This window comes from Lissotriton vulgaris, chromosome 7, assembly GCF_964263255.1.
Source record: "Lissotriton vulgaris chromosome 7, aLisVul1.2, whole genome shotgun sequence".
In the NCBI taxonomy this organism is placed as follows: Eukaryota; Metazoa; Chordata; class Amphibia; order Caudata; family Salamandridae; genus Lissotriton; species Lissotriton vulgaris.
In genome coordinates, this window is record NC_141695.1 from 1,531,885,553 (window position 1) to 1,531,909,971 (window position 24,419).

Here is a 24,419-nt window from a genome sequence, read left to right on the forward strand (position 1 = left end):
TCTTTTTGCAAACAGTGGAAAGTATCTCACCTCCTTTCCTCCCTTCCCGCTGTTTCTCCTCTCTTCTACCACCTGAGGCGCTGTTGTTACCAATGCTGGTGAGGGGTTGAGAGTTTGAGGGTGGACTTCCTTTTCTGCCTGTGACTGTGCAAGTAAATCTGCTGCATTAATATCATTCGTCTTGTCCCCCTCTGTTGCTGCTTCCTGCTGTTCTTGTTGTTCTATATGCTGTTCTTTATGCTGTAGGGGGGTAGAGGAGGAGGGCGGTTCCTCATCTGAAGATTCAGGTGTTGTATCATCAGCTACAGCTACAGGGCTCCCCACACCCTCCCTATTGATGTCTTTATTTTTCTCACAAGCAGCTTTGCGTGCAGCTTTTTTAGCCAGAGCGAGACGAGTTTTGGCTTTCTGTCGGGCAGCCGCTTCCACTTTGCTGAGTTTAACTGCGTCGTCATCCTTCAAAAGTTTGCCCATTTTTAGAGCAGTACACTCCCCTTTTCCTTTTTTTCTTCCTTCTTCTTTCCCTTCCTTTTAGTTTGTTTTTTTTTAGGATAGAAAAAGTTTTTAACACAGATCTCCAGCAATCCAAATGATCCAAAATTATCCCCACAGTTAGCTCAGAGCTTTTTTTTTTTTTTTAGTTCGTTTTTAGGATGAAAGAAAAAAAAAATAAAAAAAAGGGTTTTTAAAGCTTGATCTTCAGCAATCCGTTGCAGCCCCAATGATCCCAAACAGTTAACTCAGAGGGACTCCACTCAGATCCACAGAGTCCCAAAGAACCAAAGAAATTGTTTTTTTGTTGTTTGCTTTGTTTTTTAGGTATATTGATCGTTTCTAGTAGACCAAACTCTGCTAGCTGCACCTGGGAGCCATTCTCAGATTTACACCTCCTCCTTTCTTTCGTGGAAAATCAGTCAGCTAGCACAGCCTCAATAAGCTTAGTATCTGCTCCCTATCTGTCCGCTTACAACCACCTCAAACATTGCCGATTAGCGGACCGACCACCCATCAGGCAGCTCTGTTGAAAAGCTCCGTGTCTTTCCCACTGATAAGAACACTCCTGCGCTCACCTTCAAAAGACACAGATGAGCAGTATGTCCTAACTCGGACCGAATTCCCGACAGAAAAGCAGACTAAATCAGCGAGGCATCATCTCTCTCGGGGCATTTCTTCTTGATTTCCTGATTCTCTCCGCACCGTGTTACACAAGTGAGACTGTGTATTCTTTTCAGCTAGAGGCTCCCGGTTTTTTCCCTGTAGCTGCAGTCCTCCAGCGTCTCCACATCTCTAGATCACGATCGCCATTACAGAGGCGGGGTCATGGGTCACGAGTCACGGAAGACTAGGCAGAGGCGTGGAACTCTGCAGTCATACTACACTTAATCTCCATTCTTCTTTTCGGTGGTCAATAGAATAGACCCTTCAACACCTGCAATAGTGGCTTTTATAGACGCTGATAAGGTGTTTGATTCTGTGGAGTGGCCCTTCTTACATGCCCTGGCCAAAAGGGGCATGCCTAAAAGCTTCACGGACTTGGTAAAATTGCATTATACAGGGCTGTCTGCTCGCATCCGTTTCAACAGAATAATCACTGAACTGGCAACGGTGATGAGAGCCACCCGTCAGGGATGCCCACTGTCTCCCTTATTGTTTATAATAGCTATGGACCCTCTCAAATGCTACTTTCAATAAGATCATTTACACAGAAGGCTCCAATTCAAACACAGCCCGGTTCTAGTGACTTGCTATGCTGACGATGTGGCATTTTACATCAAGAAGCCTGATGAGAACTTGCAACCGATATTACAAGAAATAGATCGTTTAGGCGCCCTTTCGGGCCTCAAAATTAACTGGGCCAAGTCAGAGGTATTTCCTCTGACTGAAGTCCAGAACCGCGAATTCGGGATCTATCCGGTCCAATGGTGTGAAGCAGAAACTAAATATCTGGGCATCCACTTGCACAGTGATCGAGAGCAAGTTTTGCGATTGAATTACGGACCAGCCATGAGCCGCTTGCAGACCCAAGTGGAACAGCGGATCAAACTACCACTAACCATGGCGGGACGCATCGCCATTATAAAAATGGTGATATTGACGCTCTTTTTCTACCTATTTACCAACAGCCCCATCCCATTGACTAATCAATTATTTATGCAACTTTGCACACACCTTATAAAATTGATATGGGGAAGGAAACAGCCCAAGGTCCGATGGGATATCTTAATGCTCCCGTACGAAAGAGGGGGTTTCGGAGTTCTGGATATGCAGCTTTAATTTTTTAGTAGCACAATGTGGGTATTCATACCACTGGTACTTTCCTGATGTGTGCATCCCTAACGCTAAGCCGGAGAAAGAGTTGGCGGAACCCCCTCCACTGAATGTAGTTCTCCCGGTGGGAATCCCACAAGACCCACACAATATCCAACCAATATCCTCCACATGCTGGGCATGTAAGAAACTGCTTATGAGAACAGGAGGGTCAACAATGTATTCACCTGCCCTACCACTGCCTGCGAACCCCTGGATCCCCCCATGACGGGCACTAGGACTAAATGCACACTATCCTAATTGGGTCTATAAACTATAGGGAATTAATTCCTGGGAGGCCACGCTTTTATTTGTTCTGACGATTCACGTTTTGCTACAGCCACATTCATAGACCACTACTCCTTGACTCGCATACAAAGTGCACTTAGGGGTGCGATCCCCACTTACCTGCTATAACCAGCAGATTTTAGCCGCCTCACGCCAATAATCACAGATAAGAGCGGAGAACACATCACTTCCAAGTTATATAAAACTTGCCTTGCGTTACTGTCTCAACGAGATACTAAAGTCAGAGACCCTCGGGCTGCCGACATAGGACAGCTGCTCACAGATGACGTTTGGAAAGGGTGTTGTAAACAGACCAAGTTGGTTTCTTGCAATCACAGACACAAGTTATTATACTTTAAGATTCTTAGAAGGGCCTACGCTGTGAGAAGTTAGACTGGCATATGATGTCCACTATTCTAGTGGGCACCTTGCACCAATCTAAATGACTCTTATTGATGGTGGTTGTAAAGTCAACCTTATAGACAAGCTATCCTAGTGGTAGCATGGACCAGCAGTCGTAGGCTAAGACTTCAGAGAGCATGTGAAGCAAGCTGTTTTACCCATTATAATCCCTTGAATACCAAATGAAAGGACACCACACAAGGTATATATCAAATATATAGGTATTTATTTCTAACACAACCCCTATGCACACTTTATGAGGTCAGAGATCGAAGTACATCACACGTTACTCAATTAGCATACGATAAGTTGCACAAGGGGCCTCACAAACCATATACTAAGTAAGTGGTATAAGAACCACTTCAGAAATAGTGAGTAGGCCTAGGGCCTAGGAAATCGCTGGGGCTGCACTAAACAACCAAAGGTTAGGAAGTAAGAGACCCACGGGAGATGCGTGCAGTGTCTGAACACAGTCTCGAGTTACCATTGACTTATAATGAAGAATGAAGAAGTTACAAAGTTATTGTTTAAGGACACTTCTGGATGTACTACGGTAAAACCCCTTTAGACTAGGACACTTCGACAGTCAAGACCCACCGTAGCACCGGAGTACTCGTGTTACCTCACCCAGGGAAGCCGGGTGCATAGGTGTCTTTTCGTGTCGGGTTTCGTCATCGTTTTCTCTGGAGATCTGCAAAGAAGTGCTGTAGGCGAAGAGGAAAAGTGTCCAGGTGGATCCAAGGGTGGATCGGGAAGTGAAGAACCTGAAAGCAGAGGGGACAGAGTCTGGGTCACTAACCCGCGACCAGAAAGGAACCAGAAAGAAACCAGGCGATGTCGCGATTATCTCAGGTGAAGAGGTGAAGCTTGTCTCTGCAGCCACGAGAACCAGGAGGAGTCGATGATGCCCAGGAGCTGGATTTGAGCTGTCCCACAAAGGATCTAGTTGACTGCAGTGTCGGTATCCAGACTGGACCAACAAGCCTTGGCAAATGCAATCCACGCAGGAAGTGAAGATGGACTTTGGGTCAGACCAGCAAGGTGTGAGGAGTTTCTCCTTTGCAGGGAAGCTGGAGCAAGCCTGGAGCAACCAGGAAAGCAGTTTGGTTTCAAAGGTTTGTCTTCAGGGGGCTCACTAGCCAGCAGGCTAGCAACCGGGAAGATGTGATGAGCTGAAATGCAAGAGCGGGCCCCACGCGGCACTTGTGGAGTGTGGATGTCTGAGCTTTGGTGCAAATGGCGCTTCGGTTTGTGACTTCTCGTACCCCAATGCACACCTGCGAGGGTACCTCAGTAGTTGAGCTGTTAGCAAAATGCAGGATGTCCAGGGTGTCCGCTCCCACATCACTCCTTGACCACAAGGGCGATGTCTTCAGTATTTTAGCCAAAATAGAACGTCGAAGGTCAAGAGTTCTGTATCAAAGTTTCGTTCCAGGATAATCTAAAGTCCTGGGGACACAGCTCCTATCTTTATACTAATTTTAGGGGCTGGATAACCTGCTAGGTCTCTCCTATGGGTGGACCTGGAAAGGAAGTGGTTACACCCCTTTCCCTTTGTCCAGTTTCACGCCAGAGTGGGGCTGGAGTGCCCCAGCAACTGGTTTGAACCGGGCTATGCATGGAGCACCTTGTGTGCCCCAGGCAGTGTCTCAAAAAGCATCTGCTGATGCAGCCCTCCCTGTCCCAATACACATCTGCCTGTCTGGGGAGGTTCTGGCACCTCCCTGGACAGAAAACCTATTGTCCAGGCCTTCCCTGACGGAGTTTCGTGCAGCAGCAGGAGGTCAGACTTGTGTCTGTGGCAGCAGCATCCATTTTGTAATGCTGGGGCTCTGTTTAACTTTAACTGGGTAAAGCAGTAACCTACATGTCTTTCCCTCTAGAAGGGTGGAATGCTACCCCCGCCACCAGAATTAGCGGGGGGTAGTATTCCAAAGTGTTTGACACCTTACACGTCATGTTTTGATAAAGCCGAACCAAAGTTAGCCTTAACCTCAACGATTATAATGCACTTAAGAGTATATGGTATGGCTATATCATAGAACAGCTATAAGGAGATGGTTCCGAAAGCTGCAGAGGGGCTCAGCTCATGCTAGGGCACCCTCTCACATAAAACCAAGCACTCTGCCTCCAGGATTGTCGAGGCCTACCATAGGAGTGGCTTATAGGTGCATATGTGTCTATATATAAGGTAGATATAGGTATACTATATTTAAGTAAGGGGTAATTACACCACCTTACCCAAGCTGAGTGATCAGCCTGTGGTGTCAGTTTGGATGGCCAGCCAGGGGTGGCATAATCCATGCTGCAGCACCTGGTAGGCCTTGGATGCACCTATGCCCTGGGTACCTGTGGTACACTTATACAGGGGCTCACAAAGGTGACCCAATACCCAATCAGGTATGTACCTAAAGTACATGGAGTCCATTTTATAGGGAGAACAGATAGCCTGGGGCCCTGAATAGCAGGATCCTAGGCTAACTAAGTCGAAAACCAGCAAAACACTAGGCAAAAAGTTGGGGTAACCATATAGTCAGATATCCACCTTCCTACATACGCCACACCACAGCAGATGGCCCCTATCAAAAGCACCACTTTCACACTATGCACTAAATGCAATTTACAGGCCGCGCCTTTCCTCCCCATGACCTGGTCCTGTAGCATAATTAACGCTTACTGGCAAGAAGTTTACGGTTTAATACAGCAGATGGCGGGGGTACACATACCAGCAACCCCATTAATAACATGAAACATAGTGCATATATTATGTACAAGGTTATTATAAATACAGTATATACAAGGGAAGAGAATGGTTAAGGCCAGAATATTACAACAAAACAATGACTCTGGTGATTATACAAATAATTGAATAATTTGTATATACTGTATTTATAATCACCTTGTACATAATATATGCACTATATTTCACCACTAAGCACAAATGTCACTTTAGTAGACATCACCTTAGACTTCACTTTGTCTTGACAGCCTTTTCTAAAACCTTCCGAGTATATATAAATGCCTTTATTTATATAAAATATTAGAATACTCATCAATTTGCATCAGTGTTCTTTGCTATGTGTTCCATTGTCTCTAAATGTTTCAAAAATACTATGGATAACATTTATGAAGATTGTATAAGGAATATTACATAAAAGAAATAGTGAGTATGCCCAACAGAACCATTGTTTTTGTTACTACTTCAATTCATAGCAGCACAGCACCCAGGATAATGTGCTGCATAGCTAATCACTTATAAGGTCCCAAAAGCGAGACCTATTGGCTATGCCAATGCTTGTTCTTATTATTGCTGAGACAGGAGAGAGGCAGCAGACCCACTCTATGCATTGTCTCTCCTGAGCAATGGCCCTGTCCTCACTCAGCAATTATAATATATTACATTTTGTATATTAAATCTATATATCTGTGTATGCGTGTATTTGTTTTTTCTTTTTGTTTCTTTATGGCTCCCCACATAGACCCGCCCCCACGTAGCCCCTCATGTTTCTGGCCACTCCTGAGAGAGAGTGAAGTTCTATCATTTACCCGGGAAGGAATACATTTACAAGCTGTGAGATACACAGAGGGACCAAGGCTCCGGAAGCGCAGAAAGAGTATTGGATCTAACAGTCCTTGTTGTGAGTTTGTCAGAGCTGGCCAATAGGTCTCGCCTGTGGGACCTTATAAGAGATTAGCCATGCACTACACTATCGCTTATGTGGGCAACATGAAAAGTTGCTATCTCCAGTATGATGGCAGCCACCTTTGCTCACTTCCGCCCCTGGACTCTTTCCTTGCTTGTGGCAATGTGGGTCGGCTCTTTCCAGTGGAGCGCAAGAGAAACAAAATATGAACCGAAAAGTAAAATAGGTGCCTTCTGAGTTAATGGTGCGGTTAGATTTACAAATAAGGATGAAGCCCTGCACTCTCTTACAGTAATGCAATGCAGTCAATGTTGCTAAACCAAAATACGCATTTGAAGCAATTGAAAAAGATGTGCAGGTTTTCCTTCCATTCTTTTGTGGTTTCAGAGTGCCTTCCAAACATGATGGCTGTTCCCTTGGCCAGTGTAATCACACAGGGGCATATTAGCAAGGGCCATATCACAGCTTTAGCGGCACTTTTTGCCGCTAAAGTGGCGATGTTTTTATCGCCCTTTTAGCAAGCTGTCGCTAACAGCAGTTAGCAACAGCTTTTTGGCGATAGCGACCGGTTTGGGGCCCGGTTTGCATGTCAGCGATATTTATCGCTAATGACATGCAAAGTGGGTGTACCCAAACTGTTAGCGACTGAAAGCAGTCGCTAACACAGCTATCGCCTATTAGCAAGGCAGGCATAGTGATAAAAAAAATTGCGCTTAGCTCGATTATCCCTATAATCTAACGCCTGCTAAAAACATGACTTACCTGTTTATCCAATGGAAGTTGGATCTTCAGGTTAAGTCCTTATTGGCGGTAATGCGTAAATATCGCTGGATCCAGCAATATTCACGCATTTCGCCACTATTTCTGGATATTTTACTACAATGGAGAAAAACGTTGCTGATATCAGGTTTTCTCCGCTAACATATTCAGCGATAGGCAGCAATAAAAAAAAATGCGCTAAGCGCAATTAGCGATAAATATTGCTATCTCTTGCTACTATGACCCACAGTTACAGAGCCTGGAATTTTAATTCAGCATAATTTCTGCTGGTTTACCATACCACCCTGCAGCCTGACGAGGAAGCACAAGCGCAATCTATTGTCTGATCTAGTGTTTGACATGGAGGCAGGCAGAGGAGACTTGGAAGGGTGCTGACCTGTTGAGGGGGCGCTGTCCTCAGGGGGGGCGCTGTGTTTAGCAGTAACTCATGATTGGAGACATGAGGGGCACTTTTGCCCGGTTCAAGTGAGAGAATTCGAGGAGGCAGTCAGGGTGTGTGGGCCAAAGATGATTGTGTCACCGGGCGCCACTAGCGGGGACTTATACGGTGCATCCCTTGGGCACTGCTCTGGAAACCTTCAGAGAAATGCGGTTTCTGGCTCCCCAATGGAAGCGTAGTGCGGCGCGAATGGCGGACTTATTTGTTACACAATAAGCGCTATGCGCCACTATGAAAAACGAACTCCAGAATACATCCTGCTTACACAAACCTATATTCCTAGCCTCAATTACAACATTCTTCGAGCAGTTAACTCGTTGAGAACGGTAAAACGCCATCTATTCTGCAAACCCTCACAGCAGTCCAAGATTCAAACAATTGGGTACAGGAGACATTTCACATCAGCAGGCTGAAAATACTGCTGCATAGAATCTTCAATTTTGCTGAATAGAAAAGAGAGGGGGTTAAGGGTAAACACCTGCCTCTGGGAATGGATGGGGCGGGATGAGGGTTCGATGAGGAACCCTTCGCAAAGTTGTCACTTTGTCTCTTTTCACAAATCATATCTATGGTTTTTTGACATCTAATTCGAACACCTTTATGCTAAACAGAATAGTTTAGGGACACCGTGCATATAACACATAAATACAAATGGAATTCTTCACCTCGAAAAACAAGGATTTGCAATGCAATAGGTCTCGCATTTGCGAGAGTTTGAGCTATTGGCATTGTAAGTGAGAATGCCATTTCTTTATGTGTTTTCAAAACCTGTAAGCGCTACGTAAACACCACTTGCAGGTTTTGTTAACACATAAATAAAAGGCATTCTCATTTATAATGCCAATAGCTCAAACTCTCGCAAATGCGAGACCTTTGTGGCACCTGCACTTTGGGCCCTATGTAGGTAATCCCGGATTACCGATTCTTAAATACCGAATCATACCGATTCGGTATTTAAGAACTGGCAATCGGGATGTAGGTAATTTTACCGATTTAATTACCGAATCGATATGATTCGGTAATTACCGAATCGGTATTTACCGATTCAGTAATTGGCATTAATTCCTATAGGCCTGGAGACCCATAGGAATGAATGTCAATTACCGAATCGGTAAATACCGATTCGGTAATTGGGGGAAACATAGAAGGGTCGCAGGTTGTGACTTTGACACCCTTTTGCACCCCTCAATTGTGCATTGGTGCACATGTTGCAGACATACATGCCCCTAGGGCATGTATGTCTGCATTTTGGCACTGTTTTAAAAGCAAAAAAAATGCTTTTTAAAGGGTTTTCATTATTTACCACCAACTTCTAGTTGGTGGTAAATCACGAATTCTTAAACCCCTGTAGCACTGATTACAGTGCTACTTACATGTCAAGATGCAGATTCAGTAATTTTACCGAATCGGTATTTTACCGAATTGGTAAAATTGCTGATTCGGTAAAATTACCGAATCTGTATTTTAACATGCCCCACATCCCAAACTCCAAATACCGGTCGGTAACGTCCGAAAAAGGCCGTTACGGACCGGTATTTGCCTTCCTACATCTGGCCCCAAATGAGAAAAGCATGCGCAGCGCTGGCCGGGGAGCACACACGGAGACAGAGCGAGTCATCTACGGGGACACATTGAGGATGCAGTCGCCATGCACACAGAAGTCGAGAGCGATGCAGATAATTAGCAAAGAGTTCTCCAAAGAACAATTATGCTGTAAAAGCGTAATGAGACTGTAGTTAGGCCGTGCTGCTTCCGGAATAGACGGAAGTTAGTATTGCATCAACAGCCAGTGAAAAGGCAGTTAAGAAGAGCAATGCCACAGATAAACCAATAGCATGGGGCAGCTGGCCATGGGCGGAGTTTCACACAACATAGTAATTACTAGAGGTCTCGGAGAGACAGCTTGCGCTGTCTATGCGAGACCTAAAAATGCAGGTAAAGAAGCAAAAGCTGAAGGATTCTGTAGAAAAAACTCTGAAAACTGTGATGCCTTACATGTACTTGCTGAGCGTTGGGGATTTTTGTGAACCTCCAAAAAGTCAAACATACTCAATCACTGAGGCAAGCATACTACGGGTGGACTTAAAATCTTTGAAAAAAATAGTAGACGAATGGCCCTCAAATGAATTGTTGAAAAGTAAAAAGGCCAAGAATGTTCAAAGTACTGGGCCCCAGTAAAGCAAAGAGTAAGGCTGGCTAGAAATAAACCAGCCTCCAGTGTGGGATGGGAATCAGTCGCCCCTCACTTCATTGTTCTTCCTGTCAGCACTGAAACTGGATCCTTTCTTGAGTATCAGTGCTACACTTCTTTTCTATCCAAATCCGGATGAGTCCCCTTTAGGGATGGGAAGCACTGGGAGCAGACAACATCCACTGTCGTCACTGCAGACCTCACTTTTTCCAAGACAAATATAGGTAGTCCATTTAGTACTCCTTTCAAAGTTGCATTTGAATGTAATTAATCTTGCATTTATTAAAGGCCAAATACCTTTTTACATCCAGCCTAAAAGTGATATATTTAGGCTTCTGGAAGATGTACATAGTTGTCAGCCAAAGAAGAACAAGACTAGGGCAACAAGCCTATCCGTCTCCACTGGCCCAATCTCTTGGCCAAGCTGAGTGATCCTCCGCAAACCTGTATTGCCATGTCCTCAACTGGTTAATGCATCTGCTGTGAAGCTCTGTGAAAAAACAGCAGGGTTGAATGTTTGTGGAGATGTTCAACATGTCATCCTTCTAAGCTGATAAAGTATTGTGAAAGCTGAGTATATCAGTTGATGCAAGTATTGATGAAGGAGGTTACCATTTTGCCTGCCTACGGCTGATGCCGGCTGTGAGGCCCATCGTTTCCTGTTACTCAGTTCTACAATTAACATGCACTCATCACTAGCTCGAAGAACACATTGGCTGGGGTACTGCAAAAAGAGCAATGCAAACACAAGCATCTCACGCTTTCTCGTAGAGTCATGACAACCTAATCTAGTGATACTTTTACATTTTTGCTTTGCTTGCGATGGCTCCAGCACCCTGGTAGCCAACACTTTCAACCCTGTGTGTTCATATATTATACAGGCTCAACCAATTGGAGCTTAACATTTTTAAAACTGAACAACTGGACTAACCTCCCCAAAACACAATTTGTTCAGTGGAAACGTGAGCCAGAGGTGGAACGGTGGTGATCCTGTGACATGGAGTCCCCTGATCAACCTCTTGATGAATGATGTGACGACCAACATGATGTGCTTTCTGAAATAGCTCCAGCAAGGGACGCCACAACCAACAGCATCATCTGCGCACCAACTTCAGTGCGGAATATTGACCTAGTGTCGTTTTTGTCTGGGTTTGTTGGACATCTGCCAACAATGCAGAAATGTAGAAGAACTGGTTACACCTTTTCCTCAATTGGCGAACCACTGCCCTGGCAGCGCCACTGTCTAAATGACAAGGGGGCATGTCTGATAATAATCTCCAAACAGCAGATTTTGCAGCACGCAGGATAAAGTGTTGCCTGGCTAAATATTTATAGCGTCCCAGGCGGGACCAATTGCATTGCAGATGCGTTTTATAGCATAGTATTATACTCACATGACTCAGCAGAGTAATATAGAACAGTAGAGGGAAAACTCAGGAGTGATAGGGAACTTGTTTTTATGTAAAGGGTTGTATATGTATGTTACAGCCTATCAGCAGGATTGGTGGAAAATACCTGCACAAAAAAATCAGCTGTATATGTGTTGTTGTATTTTTTGCAATTTTATATAGTACGATTTTGGGCCAAGAGCATTAGAGCGCGTTACATGAACTCCAGATTACATTATGCAAGGTGAGATTAAATTTTTTTCTTGTAGGCTATGGGAGATTAAGTGATTTGCCCAGAATAAAATTGTAAGTTAATACTTGTATAGCGCACTACTCACCCGCAAACGTCTCAAGGCGCTTGTACGAATACCGCTGTGGAACCCGTCCTGGCTTTCCCTGTGAGGCGTCCACTCCTGGTCACCCCCAGGGTGAAGGTTTTTCCTTAGCGTTGTGGGGGCCGTTGTGGAGATTAAGCAGGCTATTGCCCAGAGTTGCAGATAGGGACTCTATGATTAGACTAGGCACCGAGGCGAGAATTATCAGGTCTGTGGAATTTTGAGCCCAAGACCCGCTGAGGCGGGGAATTGAACTGTGGTCCCGGGCTAGACCTCTGCATCAGGGTCTGCCGCTCTAACCATTGAGCTCCACATTGCAGGATGTTCAACCAATGCCAAGACACAAACATTGTTCCCAAAATTCTAAATCAGCAGCTCTGGCCATTAAGCTACATCTCCTCCCAATGTAGAACGAGACAGTAGGAAAAGGCTGTTAATCTTACCTCGTTTTCCCATTACTTGGATGTGTGTGACACTGTGGCATCTAGTGTCAACCGATCTGCTCATTTCAAGTCCGTTCAAGACTCCCAGACACCAGTGGCAAGAAGCAAAATGACCCCCGCCCCCACCCTGCAAAGTGGGCCCCGGAATCGCCAATATCTCACGTATTTACATAGACTGTTGGCTGACTGGTTGCTCAACACGCCAGTGTCCCACACTACATGGTCCCGAATTGTACATTTGCGTTCCCATAGCTATTCGTCTGATGTTCAACATTCCTGGCTTTAGACATCACACTGTCGCATATCTGTAATAATCTGAGGCCAGCAATTGGGAACAGAGAAGAGGGATTTTTCAAATAAATAATCCTGGAAATGTAATGTTCCCATTAAGTTACAATGTAGTGAAACGGCTTTGAACAGGAGAGATGAAAAAAAAAGAACATTTTTGTTTTTAAAATCCAGGATTATCCAGTTTAAATAGGGCGTTACGGCATGTATAGCTAATGACAGACTATGGCATCACTTCTGGAACCAGATTTCAGACAGTAAAATCACTCCAGTCACTCTGTGATTTCACATCAGAAACATGACAACAGACACTGGAATGGCTTCAGCAGCCTGGCTTCAGATTAAAATGTGACTTCAGGAACCTGAGTCCACAATGCCGGACGGTGACGTCACTTTAGGGAACCTGAGACCCGCCTGTGACATAAATCCTGGAAAATTAGTTCAGACTATGACATTACTCTTTCATTTCGCAACAGGATACAACATCACTATGGGGACGCATTGCCACACATTTCAGGAGCCTAACTTTAGACGGTGACGTCATAAACGGAACGTGACATTACGCCAGATGTGACACTTCTGCATGCTCTCAAACATGATTTCTCCACTCTAAAAGCAACGTGTCTAACTACTCAAGTTTCCGAAGAATGGAAAATTATTCACTCAAATGGATAGTGCTTAACAGAAACCAAATAAAAAAAACGCGCACTTAGATATAAACAACAGTAAGAGAGGAGGAAAGAAACTAGCAGGAGACTGAATTCTAAATAAACACGAAGCTAGACGGTGTGCTTTCCAAAGTTGTACAAGCGACAGGTGAAGAACTTACAGGCTGTTGCGATGCCCAGGAGGAGCAAGAGGACAGTCTGCTCTGAGTGTGCCATTCTTACGGCTCAGTCTCGCGCGTCTCTCCTTCAGCTTCTCGCGCTCTCGCGCTGTCTTTTTGTCTCCTGTGAGGTGCTCCTCTCCCTATTCCCGCTCGAGGAGTTATCGACTGCCCAGCTTGGAAGCCGTCAGCCGTCATCAATAAATAATCTCCCTGAACTCACGTGCCCCTCACATTGACCACAGGAAATATCTAGGTCAGTGAAATGAGTGTGACTTCCCGACCACCCGAAGGATGCACTTTGATAACACGAGATCCGGTGGCGGAAATCTGAGAGTGCGAATAAACTGTAAACAACCGTCTTGGGGCCTTTCTGTGTGATCTGAAAAGAGTTTGGTTGATGAACTGAGCACTAAAGAGCACTAAAGTCATGGAAACCGTGTTACTTGTAGGTTTTAGGTTCCAATCACATGAGATTGTTTTGTGGGGTGATGCACTTTTGTTGATAAACAGAGTGATACCATTGTTATGTCAGCATATGCATTTTAATCTTGAGGCTCTGTAGATCGGACACTATTTTGTATGTGTTTTTTTTACAAAAACAGATTCTGATGATGGAGTGGGGCGGGGAACCCCAAACTATTACGGAGACATTAGTAGTAAGGACACTGTACAGTATGTTTTTACGTTACAGATATTTATATATACATAAAATAACCTATATACCCAAATCCGACACAACTATTTGGAGCTTGAGAATTTCCATGTCCCGTCTTAAGCATTGGGCTGTAAACCAGAATGCACAAATGATCACAAGATAATAATGCAAAGAGCTACAAAAAAGAGACACAATAACCTTAGAATCCCTGCTGGAGAACAGTGACAAATGTGCACTTAAAATATAAACCTGTGTCACGACGAGATGCCCTAAATGAGAATCATCGTAGGCAAATAAATAATGAGAAAAGGCGGATATAGATAATGAAAATACATTACTTCCATTTAATGGGGGTATAATCAACAGATACCAGGTGATCCTTACCCACCCAAAGGGTTCTAACTGAAAATAATGTATGGTTCTGTCCACATGTCAAAGGAGACTATCCCTAGGCACCTGTGGTACCAGAGGAAAGCTACTGCCACCACACAATAGACCTTCGTTTAACTTCACAGAAGGACAACAGCCATTCACTAACTGCAACAGTGAAGCAATGGTATACATGTTCTCATGCATGGGTTCTACTCTTTGTAGGAATGAAAACTGGAAAACGTAGAATACACATTACTGAACTTAAAAGCAGCATACAAAGCTCCAGACTATCAACTAAGCTTGTCACTCATTTCAGATAACAGGGCCCCCAGAAGAGTATTCAAAATGGACCGTTCTTGAAAAAGTTAAAAACATCAAGCAACCAAGGACTACTCATAAGAGAAAAATCATAGTTTTACTGTTTGTGGACACACATGAAGGGTGTCAGTGATGAAGTGGAATAGAGTTTTCCCACCATGCACACGCCTTCATCCCCATCAGTGACTGATGCTCTACTACTACAACTGACACTCATGCGTCCAAATTATTTGGTGTTCGTGTTCGAGGAAACTTCACGGCCGGGCCTTGCTCCGCCTGCTTCCCGGCCGGGCTTGGCTCCGCCAGGCCCCTCCCACCACCAGTGACGCCCACAACAGCGCCAGGAGGCGCATAAAGGCAGCGCCAGGGCCAAGTGCAGCGGGGGTTCGTGTTCGAGGAAACTTCACGGCCGGGCATTGCTCTGCCGCACCCGCCGCAAAGGGCCGGGCCTTGCTCTGCCTGCTTCCCGGCCAGGCTTGGCTCTGCCGGGCCCCTCCCACCACCAGTGACGCCTACAACAGCACCAGGAGGCACATAAAGGCAGCGCCAGGGCCAAGTGCAGCGGGGGTTCGTGTTCCAGGAAACTTCACGGCCGGGCATTGCTCTGCCGCACCAGCCGCAAAAGGGCCGGGCCTTGTTTCGCCTGCTTCCCGGCCGGGCTTGGCTCCGCCGGGCCCCTCCCACCACCAGTGACGCCCACAACAGCGCCAGGAGGCGCATAAAGGCAGCGCCAGGGCCAAGTGCAGCGGGGGTTCGTGTTCGAGGAAACTTCACGGCCGGGCATTGCTCCGCCGCACCAGCCGCAAAGGGCCGGGCCTTGCTCCGCCTGCTTCCCGGCCGGGCTTGGCTCCGCCGTGCCCCTCCCACCACCAGTGACGCCCAGAACAGCGCCAGGAGGCGCATAAAGGCAACGCCAGTCCCTTGTCCTGCGGGACACGCCGGGCGAAGCCCGGGCAAAGGGGGGGGCCCTCTGTGGCCTGAAGAGGCCTGAAGAGACTGGACTGGACCAGAGACCCTGGTCCTTTTTGAACAGACCCCTTATAATTATCCTTTCAAGTGAGACTTTATTATTTCTTAATATCTGTGTATAAGTCGCATTGTCATTTAAACACGTATTGTTTGTATTTTAATTTAGGATGTCTAAATCTAAAAATGACAAACCTGCCACCGGCCACAGCACTATTGAAAATTACATGGTTAAAAAGGTTAGCCAGATTAATAGTGAACGTCGGGCATCTCTAGGGAAGGGGACCCCAGCACCGGTTCTGGTTGAGCCGCCTCCGATAGCGGTGGACGCTGAGGATGAGGCAAGTACCAATGGCACAGCTAGAGAAAATCCGATAACACCGATTGTGGTGAGGGCTGAGGTCCACTTAGATCATCATGACACATCAAGTGAGGAACTGGAGGAAGTTCCACCTGCCCTAAGGCCGGTACACACCTGTAGGAAAGCACAGACAAAAAGGGGTGGGAAACAGAAAAAAAAAGAACCGCTGTAGAACCTGCAACTAGTAATGCCCCACTGAACAACCCCTTTGTATTTACTGGTAATAAGGGAGACATCTCAAATTTAAATCTTGAACAATTTGCTGCTCTTATAAAAAACCTAGAATCCAAATTAGAGGCGAAGTTAGAGGAGGTGATCAGATCTTTAACCACTAAGATAGACACCCTGACTGCGGAGGTGGCCAGGCTAGGCGGCCTGGTATCCTCTTATCAGGCTGCAGCCACCGGTACAAGGGTTAATCCTGGGGAAGGAAGGCAGGCAGTGGTGGTGCGTGGTAAAACTCAGTTGAATACTGGTAATACTGTGGTAGCACCTACCACTGTGAGCAGGGCGTCAACAACAGTAACGACACCAGCCACCCCAGTAATAGCTGACCTGCAGACGCAGTCCAATCCAGTACCAAGGCATGGAGTAGACATCCGGCCCCATAGGAGCAATCGTTATCTCAATCTACCGCCTGACTGTGCACCATTTGTGGTGGTCTTGACTAATGTCCCACCCTGCGGTACCCACCCTGCCTCACCTCATGATGAATCGCACGCCTCGCTTAAAAATAAAACAGTGTCATGGCTCAACAAAAACTGTGGCTTCCCAATTGCATATCTAGACCAGATAATGGCAGTAAGGAGGGTGAATTAGGTGGGCCCGTTGAAAAAAATAGGAAGTGGAGATTGCATTGTTGTGAACTTTAAACACCCCCAACATGTGGCCACTGTTCTCTTAAGAGCATCCTCACTGATATACAATGAGTGCAGTATATGTGTGCGCCCATTGGGGTACTTCTATGCACATCTCTGCAATAACCCTCCTCAACAAAGGCTAATTAGACCAGTGGTTGAAACCCAGACCCCGGTTATGGACACCCGCTTCTTGTATAATATTGTTAACCCGAGCGGACCTGGAAGTGTTCTTAATACACAGAATAAAATCAATTTCATGGGTCATCCTCAGCACGGGTTTAATGTTAACACACAGAATAGGTACGAGCTCTTATCTGGCCTGGACATGTGTGATTGACATGAGGCACCTGCGGGTCAGGGCACCCCAATTTCAGATGAAATAGTACCCATTGTGAACTCACAGGACAAAATTTGTGGTAGTAATGTTGTCTCGTGGAACATTGCGGGGTTGGCTGCAAAAATGGCAGACATAAACTGGGTCAATTATATCAAGCAATTTAAGGTTATCTGCCTACAAGAGACATGGCTGGTTGAGTGTGATCTCTCTTTAGAAGGGTATAAGGCCTTCTATGTACTGGCTACACCATCAATTAGAGGAAGACCAAAGGGAGGACTGGTGATTTTTTTTTCCATTCTGGTCACCTATAAAATTCGCAGAATTGATGCACACGATTCGGGTATTATGGGCCTAGCTCTAATTGGAGAAAATTGTCGAGTCGGTTTGGTGAATTTTTATAATGCTTACAATGCCATTTCAGCACCTAATCCTATATCTGTTTTGTATGCTTTTCTCTCTTCCTCTATGAAGGACTTCAGTCACAACCTCATGATCATGGGTGATTTGAATGTGCACCCGTGTGGGGACCCATTCAAGAAATGTCTAGCTGAATTATGTTGTGAGTGTATGGATGGTTTACATCTGGAACACACATTGGATGGGGAACTCTGTAATGCTTTACTGGACAATTTGGACCTCTCATTGGCCATGACACTTAGGGATCCTCTAAAATGTTTTGATACTCCCACCTTTAAGGGGCACGGGAGGGGCACCTTCATTGATCACATGTTATTATCACTGACAACGCTGCCTTTTCTGGATTCGTTTGATATTGTCCAAAGCGAATTCAGTGACCATAATCCTTTAACAATTCGCCTGAAGGGACCTTGGATTTCCAAGGAAAAACAGACATGTAGTTCAGGGAGTTTGGGCACAACAGATGGGAGGCGGCGACTCAAATGGTCAATGGTTACCCCAGATCTACTGTATAAAAATATTGTAGACACATGTACTGAGGATATAGTGAACTGCACTCGGGAGGGGGCAGAGCCATGGCGGGTACTCAGTGCCTATCAAAATCTGTCAGTGAAGGTGTCAGACCTGATGCTGGCTCCAGTAAAGAGGAGTATGGAGAAATGTGGGCCAAGGTGGTTTAATCACGATTGTTCCAAAGCTGCTCGTAACCTTAGGCTAGCCCTGGCAGCTACGCTAAGAGTCCAGGAAAATGTCAAATTGTGCTGTAGAGAATATACGTCTGTTCTCAAATCCCATAAGGAGTTTTTAAGAGAAGAGGCCTGGAGCGAGATACTTGACCCCTCGACCTTAAAATGTAGCTCCAGATTTTGGGCAATAGTTAAAAAAACATTCTTGGTAGAAGAGCCGGGTGATGGCCTGGATTGCTGCATTACTAAGGAGGAGTGGGAATTGCACTTCAAACAACTGTATTTTTCTGTGGCCCCTGTAACAACTGAGTCACTCCCTGTTGCAAGGGGAGGCACTATCAGGTTTGATAGCAGTGAGGTCATGGAGGCCATAGAAGGACTTACTGCTAGAAAAGCCCCAGGGCCTGATGGGATCCCTCCAGACCTGTATAAGTCTGACCCGAGTTTTTGGGCACCCATCCTGGCTGCAGTTTTTAATGGAGCTGCCAAAGTGGGTTGTCCCATGTACTGGGGACTATCAACGATTGTTCCCGTGTTTAAAAAAGGAGACAAGGGCATTCCTCATTGTTACCGGCCAATTTCATTAATTGACTCCATGGTCAAAATCATGGGGAGAATCCTGCTGCAGAGAATAACATGCTGGGCATCCGAGAATAACATCATGTCAATCTCCCAGTATGGTTTCTGCGGAGGGCGCTCCACCATAACCCAGTGCCTTAACCTTTTTCTTGTACTGAGCAAATACACTGTTGTGCAGAAGGGAACTGTCCACCTCGCCTTCATGGACTTGTCGTCAGCCTTCGACTGTGTAAACAGGGGAAGGCTGTGGCAGTCCATGAGGGAGAAAGGTGTGGACACAGGGATAGTTGACTTTTTGGTGGATATGCACAGCAATACCAGTGCTAATGTCAGGTATTCTGCAAACGGGGATACCACTGGCAACTTTGACATTAAGAAGGGAGTGCGTCAGGGTTGCATTCTTGCCCCATTCCTTTTTAACTTTTATATTAATGAGTTAGACGCTGTCTTACAGAAGGTACAGGCAGACTGCCCTAGAGTTAGGAGGCAGGGTATTCAAATTCTTTTATACGCAGCTGATGCGGTTTTAATTTCTAGAACGGAGAAGGGACTCCAGGCACTTTTAAATGCTTTTAATATTTTTATGACTGACAGAAATCTACTGGTCAACAACTCTAAATCATATATTATGCATGTTGGCCGTCAACCTAAAAAGAATTTCGGTTTTAAACTGGATGATGTTCCAATCCCCGTCACACAAACATTCTCATATCTTGGAGTCTTATTTAATACCAAGCTTAGCTGGGGTCCTCATCTGGCTAAAAAGAAAGGGGAATTGACAAGGGTTAATGCTTCTATTTTTAACTTTGCAACGAAATTGGGGAAGAAGCCAATTAATGCCATGATTAAACTCTATAATGCTAAATCGGTTGCAACAGCTGCATATGGCAGCAAATTATGGGGTTATGTAACTGGAGAATAGCTACAGGTTGTTGAAAACAATTTCCTAAAACGTCTTCTCTGTGTCCCCGCCAGTACACCCAATCTGGCATTACACGAAGAACTGGGGACACAGTATCTCTGTGATATCTTTGCGCTAAGGCCTCTGACTTGTTGGGTGAAACTGTAGATAAATCAGGATATACCTCTTACCCATTTTTTTAAAGTTCAGAATATAGTTTATTGATAATCATGTAAATCACTTATACAAATAAAGACATCAATGCAAAGATAAAGTGTACACTAAAGTAAATAAATGAGACATTCCGAAGGAAATAGACCATAAAAGTAACCAGCTATAGCAAAATAAGCAAACATTATCAACTTGTGAATATACTAAAGAATGGTAGACTGTTTGTTAATAAAAAGTAGATAAAACAATGAAGGGAACTCAAGGAGGTTTAGCGACTTCCTGTTGAAAGGGGGATTGAGGCAGAGAGCGGAGAGCACATGTATCAAAAAATGAGGTGACTGGGTCCCATAACTGTTTTTGTTTTGGAGCCAAAGCGAGTGGATAAACAAACGTTGTGTCTAGCCTATGGTTATAACATACAGCGTACCACCAGGCCTGATACGAGAGTTTAGTAAAATCCTTCCAAGCCTTAGTAATCTGCTGAAAGGCTACTGCAATAAGCAAGTCAATTATTTTTATGCTGAAAGTGCAGTGATCCCAAATGGGGGAGATACTACCTAAAAAAATATGAGATATATGAAATGGATGTGTAGTGGAAAACATGTTATTGATTTGAGACCATACCTTAACCCAAAACGTATGAACTGGGGTACAATTGAAAAGCAGGTGTAGTAAATCTGCATAAGGTGTAGAGCAAGTCCAACATGTATGTGACAAGTCAGGGTATCTTTTACTAAGAATAAGTGGAGAAAGTAAAAGTCGATTATAAATAAAAAATAAAGTTTGAACAGTATTTGCAGCCCTGGAGGATTTCCGTAACCTTACCCATAGTTTATCCCATAACTCAACGGACCATGAGATACCTATGTCCCCTTCCCATGCTTCTTCCACTTTAGTCTTTGTGCGTGGTGATGCTGGAGCATGTAGCAAAGAATAAATCTTAGATGCCCTAGTCCCTCTGATAAGTAGAGTGCGCAATTGAGAAATGATAGGAGACTCACGAGGAGACATGTAAGGCAACATGATATACGATTCATATGCTAATTGAAGTGCTTGTGTTAATTTGAGATACTTAGCACGAAAAGAAGGAGGAAGATGAAAAGATGCCGCAGCTTCTGAGAAAGAAATAATACAAGAATTTTGGAATATTTGATGTACCCAAATGAGACCACGACATCTCCAAGACTTCCAAAAAAATGGTTTATTATTTATTAAAATCAAAGAATTATGCGAAATGGGTTGTTCAAAAAAAGAAGAAATTAACAGAGATGGCAGAATTTTAGAAGTGTATTTGAGGATCGGAGTGGAAATATACTGCGGTTGACGAGAAAAAGAGAAGTATTCCAGAAAAGAGAAGGGAGATATATATGCCAATTCTAGCGTTGTCCACAAGGGAGAGAATGGGGAAGAATCTTCAATCCATTTAGAAGCCTGGTTTAGTAGAAAGGATTTGTGATACAAAGAAAAATTCGGGAAATTTACCCCACCCTCTGCTTTCCGGCGCGTTAATTTAGATATAGACATGCAAGCCTTTTTGCGTCCCCACAAGAATGAAGAAAGGATGGAGTTAATTTTCTTGAAATGAAGTGAAGGGACAGAGAATGGAATATTGGAAATTGTGAATAAAACCAAGGGGGAAAGCATCATTTTAATAGTATCCAATCTGCCCCACCAAGATAAATATAGAGGGTGCCATTTTGTGGTAAGGTCTGTCAATTTTTTTAAACAATCTTCCATACAACGTGAAACCGTACCTGAGAGAGTAGGAGTAAAGTGAAGACCCAAATATTTGATACAGTTAGGGTTCCACGTGAAACCGGAAGTAATGAATTCGGATTTATAAGTGAATTTAGTCAAGGGTAAAATCTCGCATTTATCTTTATTTAATTTGTAGCCAGAGACCGAGGCAAAGAAATTGACTTCAGTTAAAAAAGCAGGTAACAAAATCGTGGGGTCAGACAAGAATAATAAAACATCATCCGCATACGCCACCATTTTAATTGTGGATTGCTGAAACGTGAAACCCTTTATGGCAGTATTTTTGCGAATTCGCAATAGAAATGGCTCTAAGGCAAGATTGAATAAGAAAGGCGAAAGAGGACATCCCTGGCGAACCCCTCTACCAAGAGAGAAATATGAAGAAATACCGCCATTTGCCGCAATAGCAGCTCTAGGGTATGAATATAGGAGAGAGATGAGGGACGACATTTTTGGGCCAAAGCCAAACCATTTCAACGTCTGAAAAAGATACGACCATTCGACTCTGTCAAAAGCCTTTTCCGCGTCTAAGGCAATTGCAGCAATAGATTGAGTAGAATGTGAAGTCTTAGAAAGAATATCGAAGAACAATCTAGTATTATCGGAAAGTAGTCTACCCTTGACGAAGCCAGACTGCTCTTTCCCCAATAAAACTGGTAAGAAGGATTCTAAACGGAGAGCCAAGGTTTTAGAAAAAATGTTATAATCAATATTCACTAGGGAGATAGGTCTATAGTTTTTACAGTACTGTGGGTCTTTACCTGGTTTGGGAAGAATGCAAATGAGAGCATCAGAGAAGGAACCTGAGGCAGAGCCGGAATCTAGAAAAGTGGAAATTAGTGTTCGTAATTTTGGAATAAGTAATGCCGAGAAATGAAGAAAAAATTCCACTGTGAAACCATCAGGTCCCAGGGCTTTATCTTTTTTGAGAGATTTCAAAGCACTAAGAAGTTCTTTCTGAGTTATATCTGATTCTAATGGAGAGAGGTCAGGAGGGGTAGCGAAAGGTGATTTAATCTCGGAAAAGTATTGACAGATATCCTGAGACGTTGAAGTTGCCTCAGACGAATATAATGTCTTGTAAAATTGAAGAAATTCCCGTAAAATGTCTTCATCTTTGTGTCTCAAAACAGAATCTTGACCATAAATATTATCTATATTAGTCTTATTCTTTTTAACTTTCAAATAATTTGCCAATAATTTACCTGCTTTATTTTGACCACCGTAAAATGTAGCGCTAGAACGCAATAAATAGTTGGAAGCATTATTTGTAGTATCCTTATTAAATTGCAATTTAGTAGCAATGAGCTCATTTAAACATTCTTTAGATTTAGAAGCAAAGTAAACATTTTCCAATTTCTTAATCTTGGAGAAAAGGTCATTAGTGATTTTCTCTGCTTTCTTACGTTTGCGGGAGACATACCCAATAATAGAATCTCTAGCGGATGCCTTAAAGGCATCCCACACAACAGGAAAAGGCACCTCGTTCGAATCATTACGTAAGAAAAAGTCATGAAAAAAGGCGGTGAAGAAGGAAACAAAATCAGAATCAAGAAGCAGGGAATTATTGAAGCGCCATTTCCTAGTGAGGGGTGATTTCTGCAAAATGTCAAGGTGAATAGAGACCGGTGCATGGTCCAAGATCAAAATAGATCCGATGTCAGAGGCAAACAAAGACTGAGAAAGATGATCTGAGATAAAAAAATAATCTAGACGAGATTGAGTCTGATGGGGCGGAGAGAAAAAGGAGTACTCTCTTAGAGTGGGATTACATAACCTCCAAGCAACAATAAGTTTAAACTGATGAATGAGTTGTGTGAAGGCTTTATGTGACTTATGAGGGGTGTATGTGCTGGTAGAGTGCCTATCTAGAAAGGGGTCAAAAACTTCATTACAATCTCCCGCCAATATGAAGTTATCATCATAATGTTGGGTAATGTGAGGAGATAGAGAAGACCAAAAAGAGGCGTCTCCTGAAGTTGGAGCGTAAATGTTGAGGAGTGAAACTGGAATATTATCCACAACAAACTTAACCATAGCCCATCTACCAAGCTGATCTGCTGAATTACCAACTATTTTGACTAAGAGGGATTTATGAAATAGAATGAGAACCCCATTACGCTTTCCGTCACCTGGGGAAAAGAAAACCTCCCCAACCCAACCTCTTTTAAGCTTGACAGATTCTTCTGGTGAGAGGTGTGATTCTTGTAGACAAGCAATGTCTGTTTTAAGCTTGGCTAAATGTGTTAGGACTCTCTGCCTCTTTATAGGGGAGTGCAAACCTCTAACGTTCCATGAAACAATTTTTAAAGGCATTTAACACGGCAGAAAAAAATACAAAATAAGCTGGTTAAGATAAAGCAGTAATATAAGTGAATCAAAAATTAATGCATAACAATCAATACATAGTAATAAGAATAAACAACGGAACATTCTTAAAGTGGGACTACATGAAAAATACAGAGTGCTACATTTTTGTATGCAAAAAGTATCAAGAATAAACAAAAGATAACAGTCAGTAGAATAATCTATGAAAAAAGAACTGTATTCAATAATAATTAAGACAGATGAGAGAGCAAATGATGAAGGACACAAGAGTATGAAGAAAACAAGAGAGAAAGAGAGAGAGCAGGAATTCATCCAGGAAGAAATAAGAGAATAAGAAAAAGCCGAAAATAAACTAGGATCCAAGGGACGAAAAGAA

General features: G+C 44.0%; 1 protein-coding gene across 2 annotated transcripts in view; it reads right to left on the minus strand.

Annotated features, from left to right (window-relative positions):
• The window catches only part of LOC147705945 (uncharacterized), a 243,889-nt gene extending 230,338 nt beyond the window's left edge, over nt 1-13,551 (minus strand). Inside the window, exon 1 of one of the 2 annotated variants that reach the window (XM_086932417.1) lies at nt 13,335-13,551. In XM_086932417.1, coding sequence (XP_086788543.1) covers nt 13,335-13,389 — 55 coding nt within the window. In that variant the 5' untranslated portion in view covers nt 13,390-13,551. The remainder of the gene's footprint in view (nt 1-13,334) is intronic. The other variant, XM_086932416.1, reaches the window with a different exon arrangement.
• Nucleotides 13,552-24,419: the final 10,868 nt, after the last annotated feature.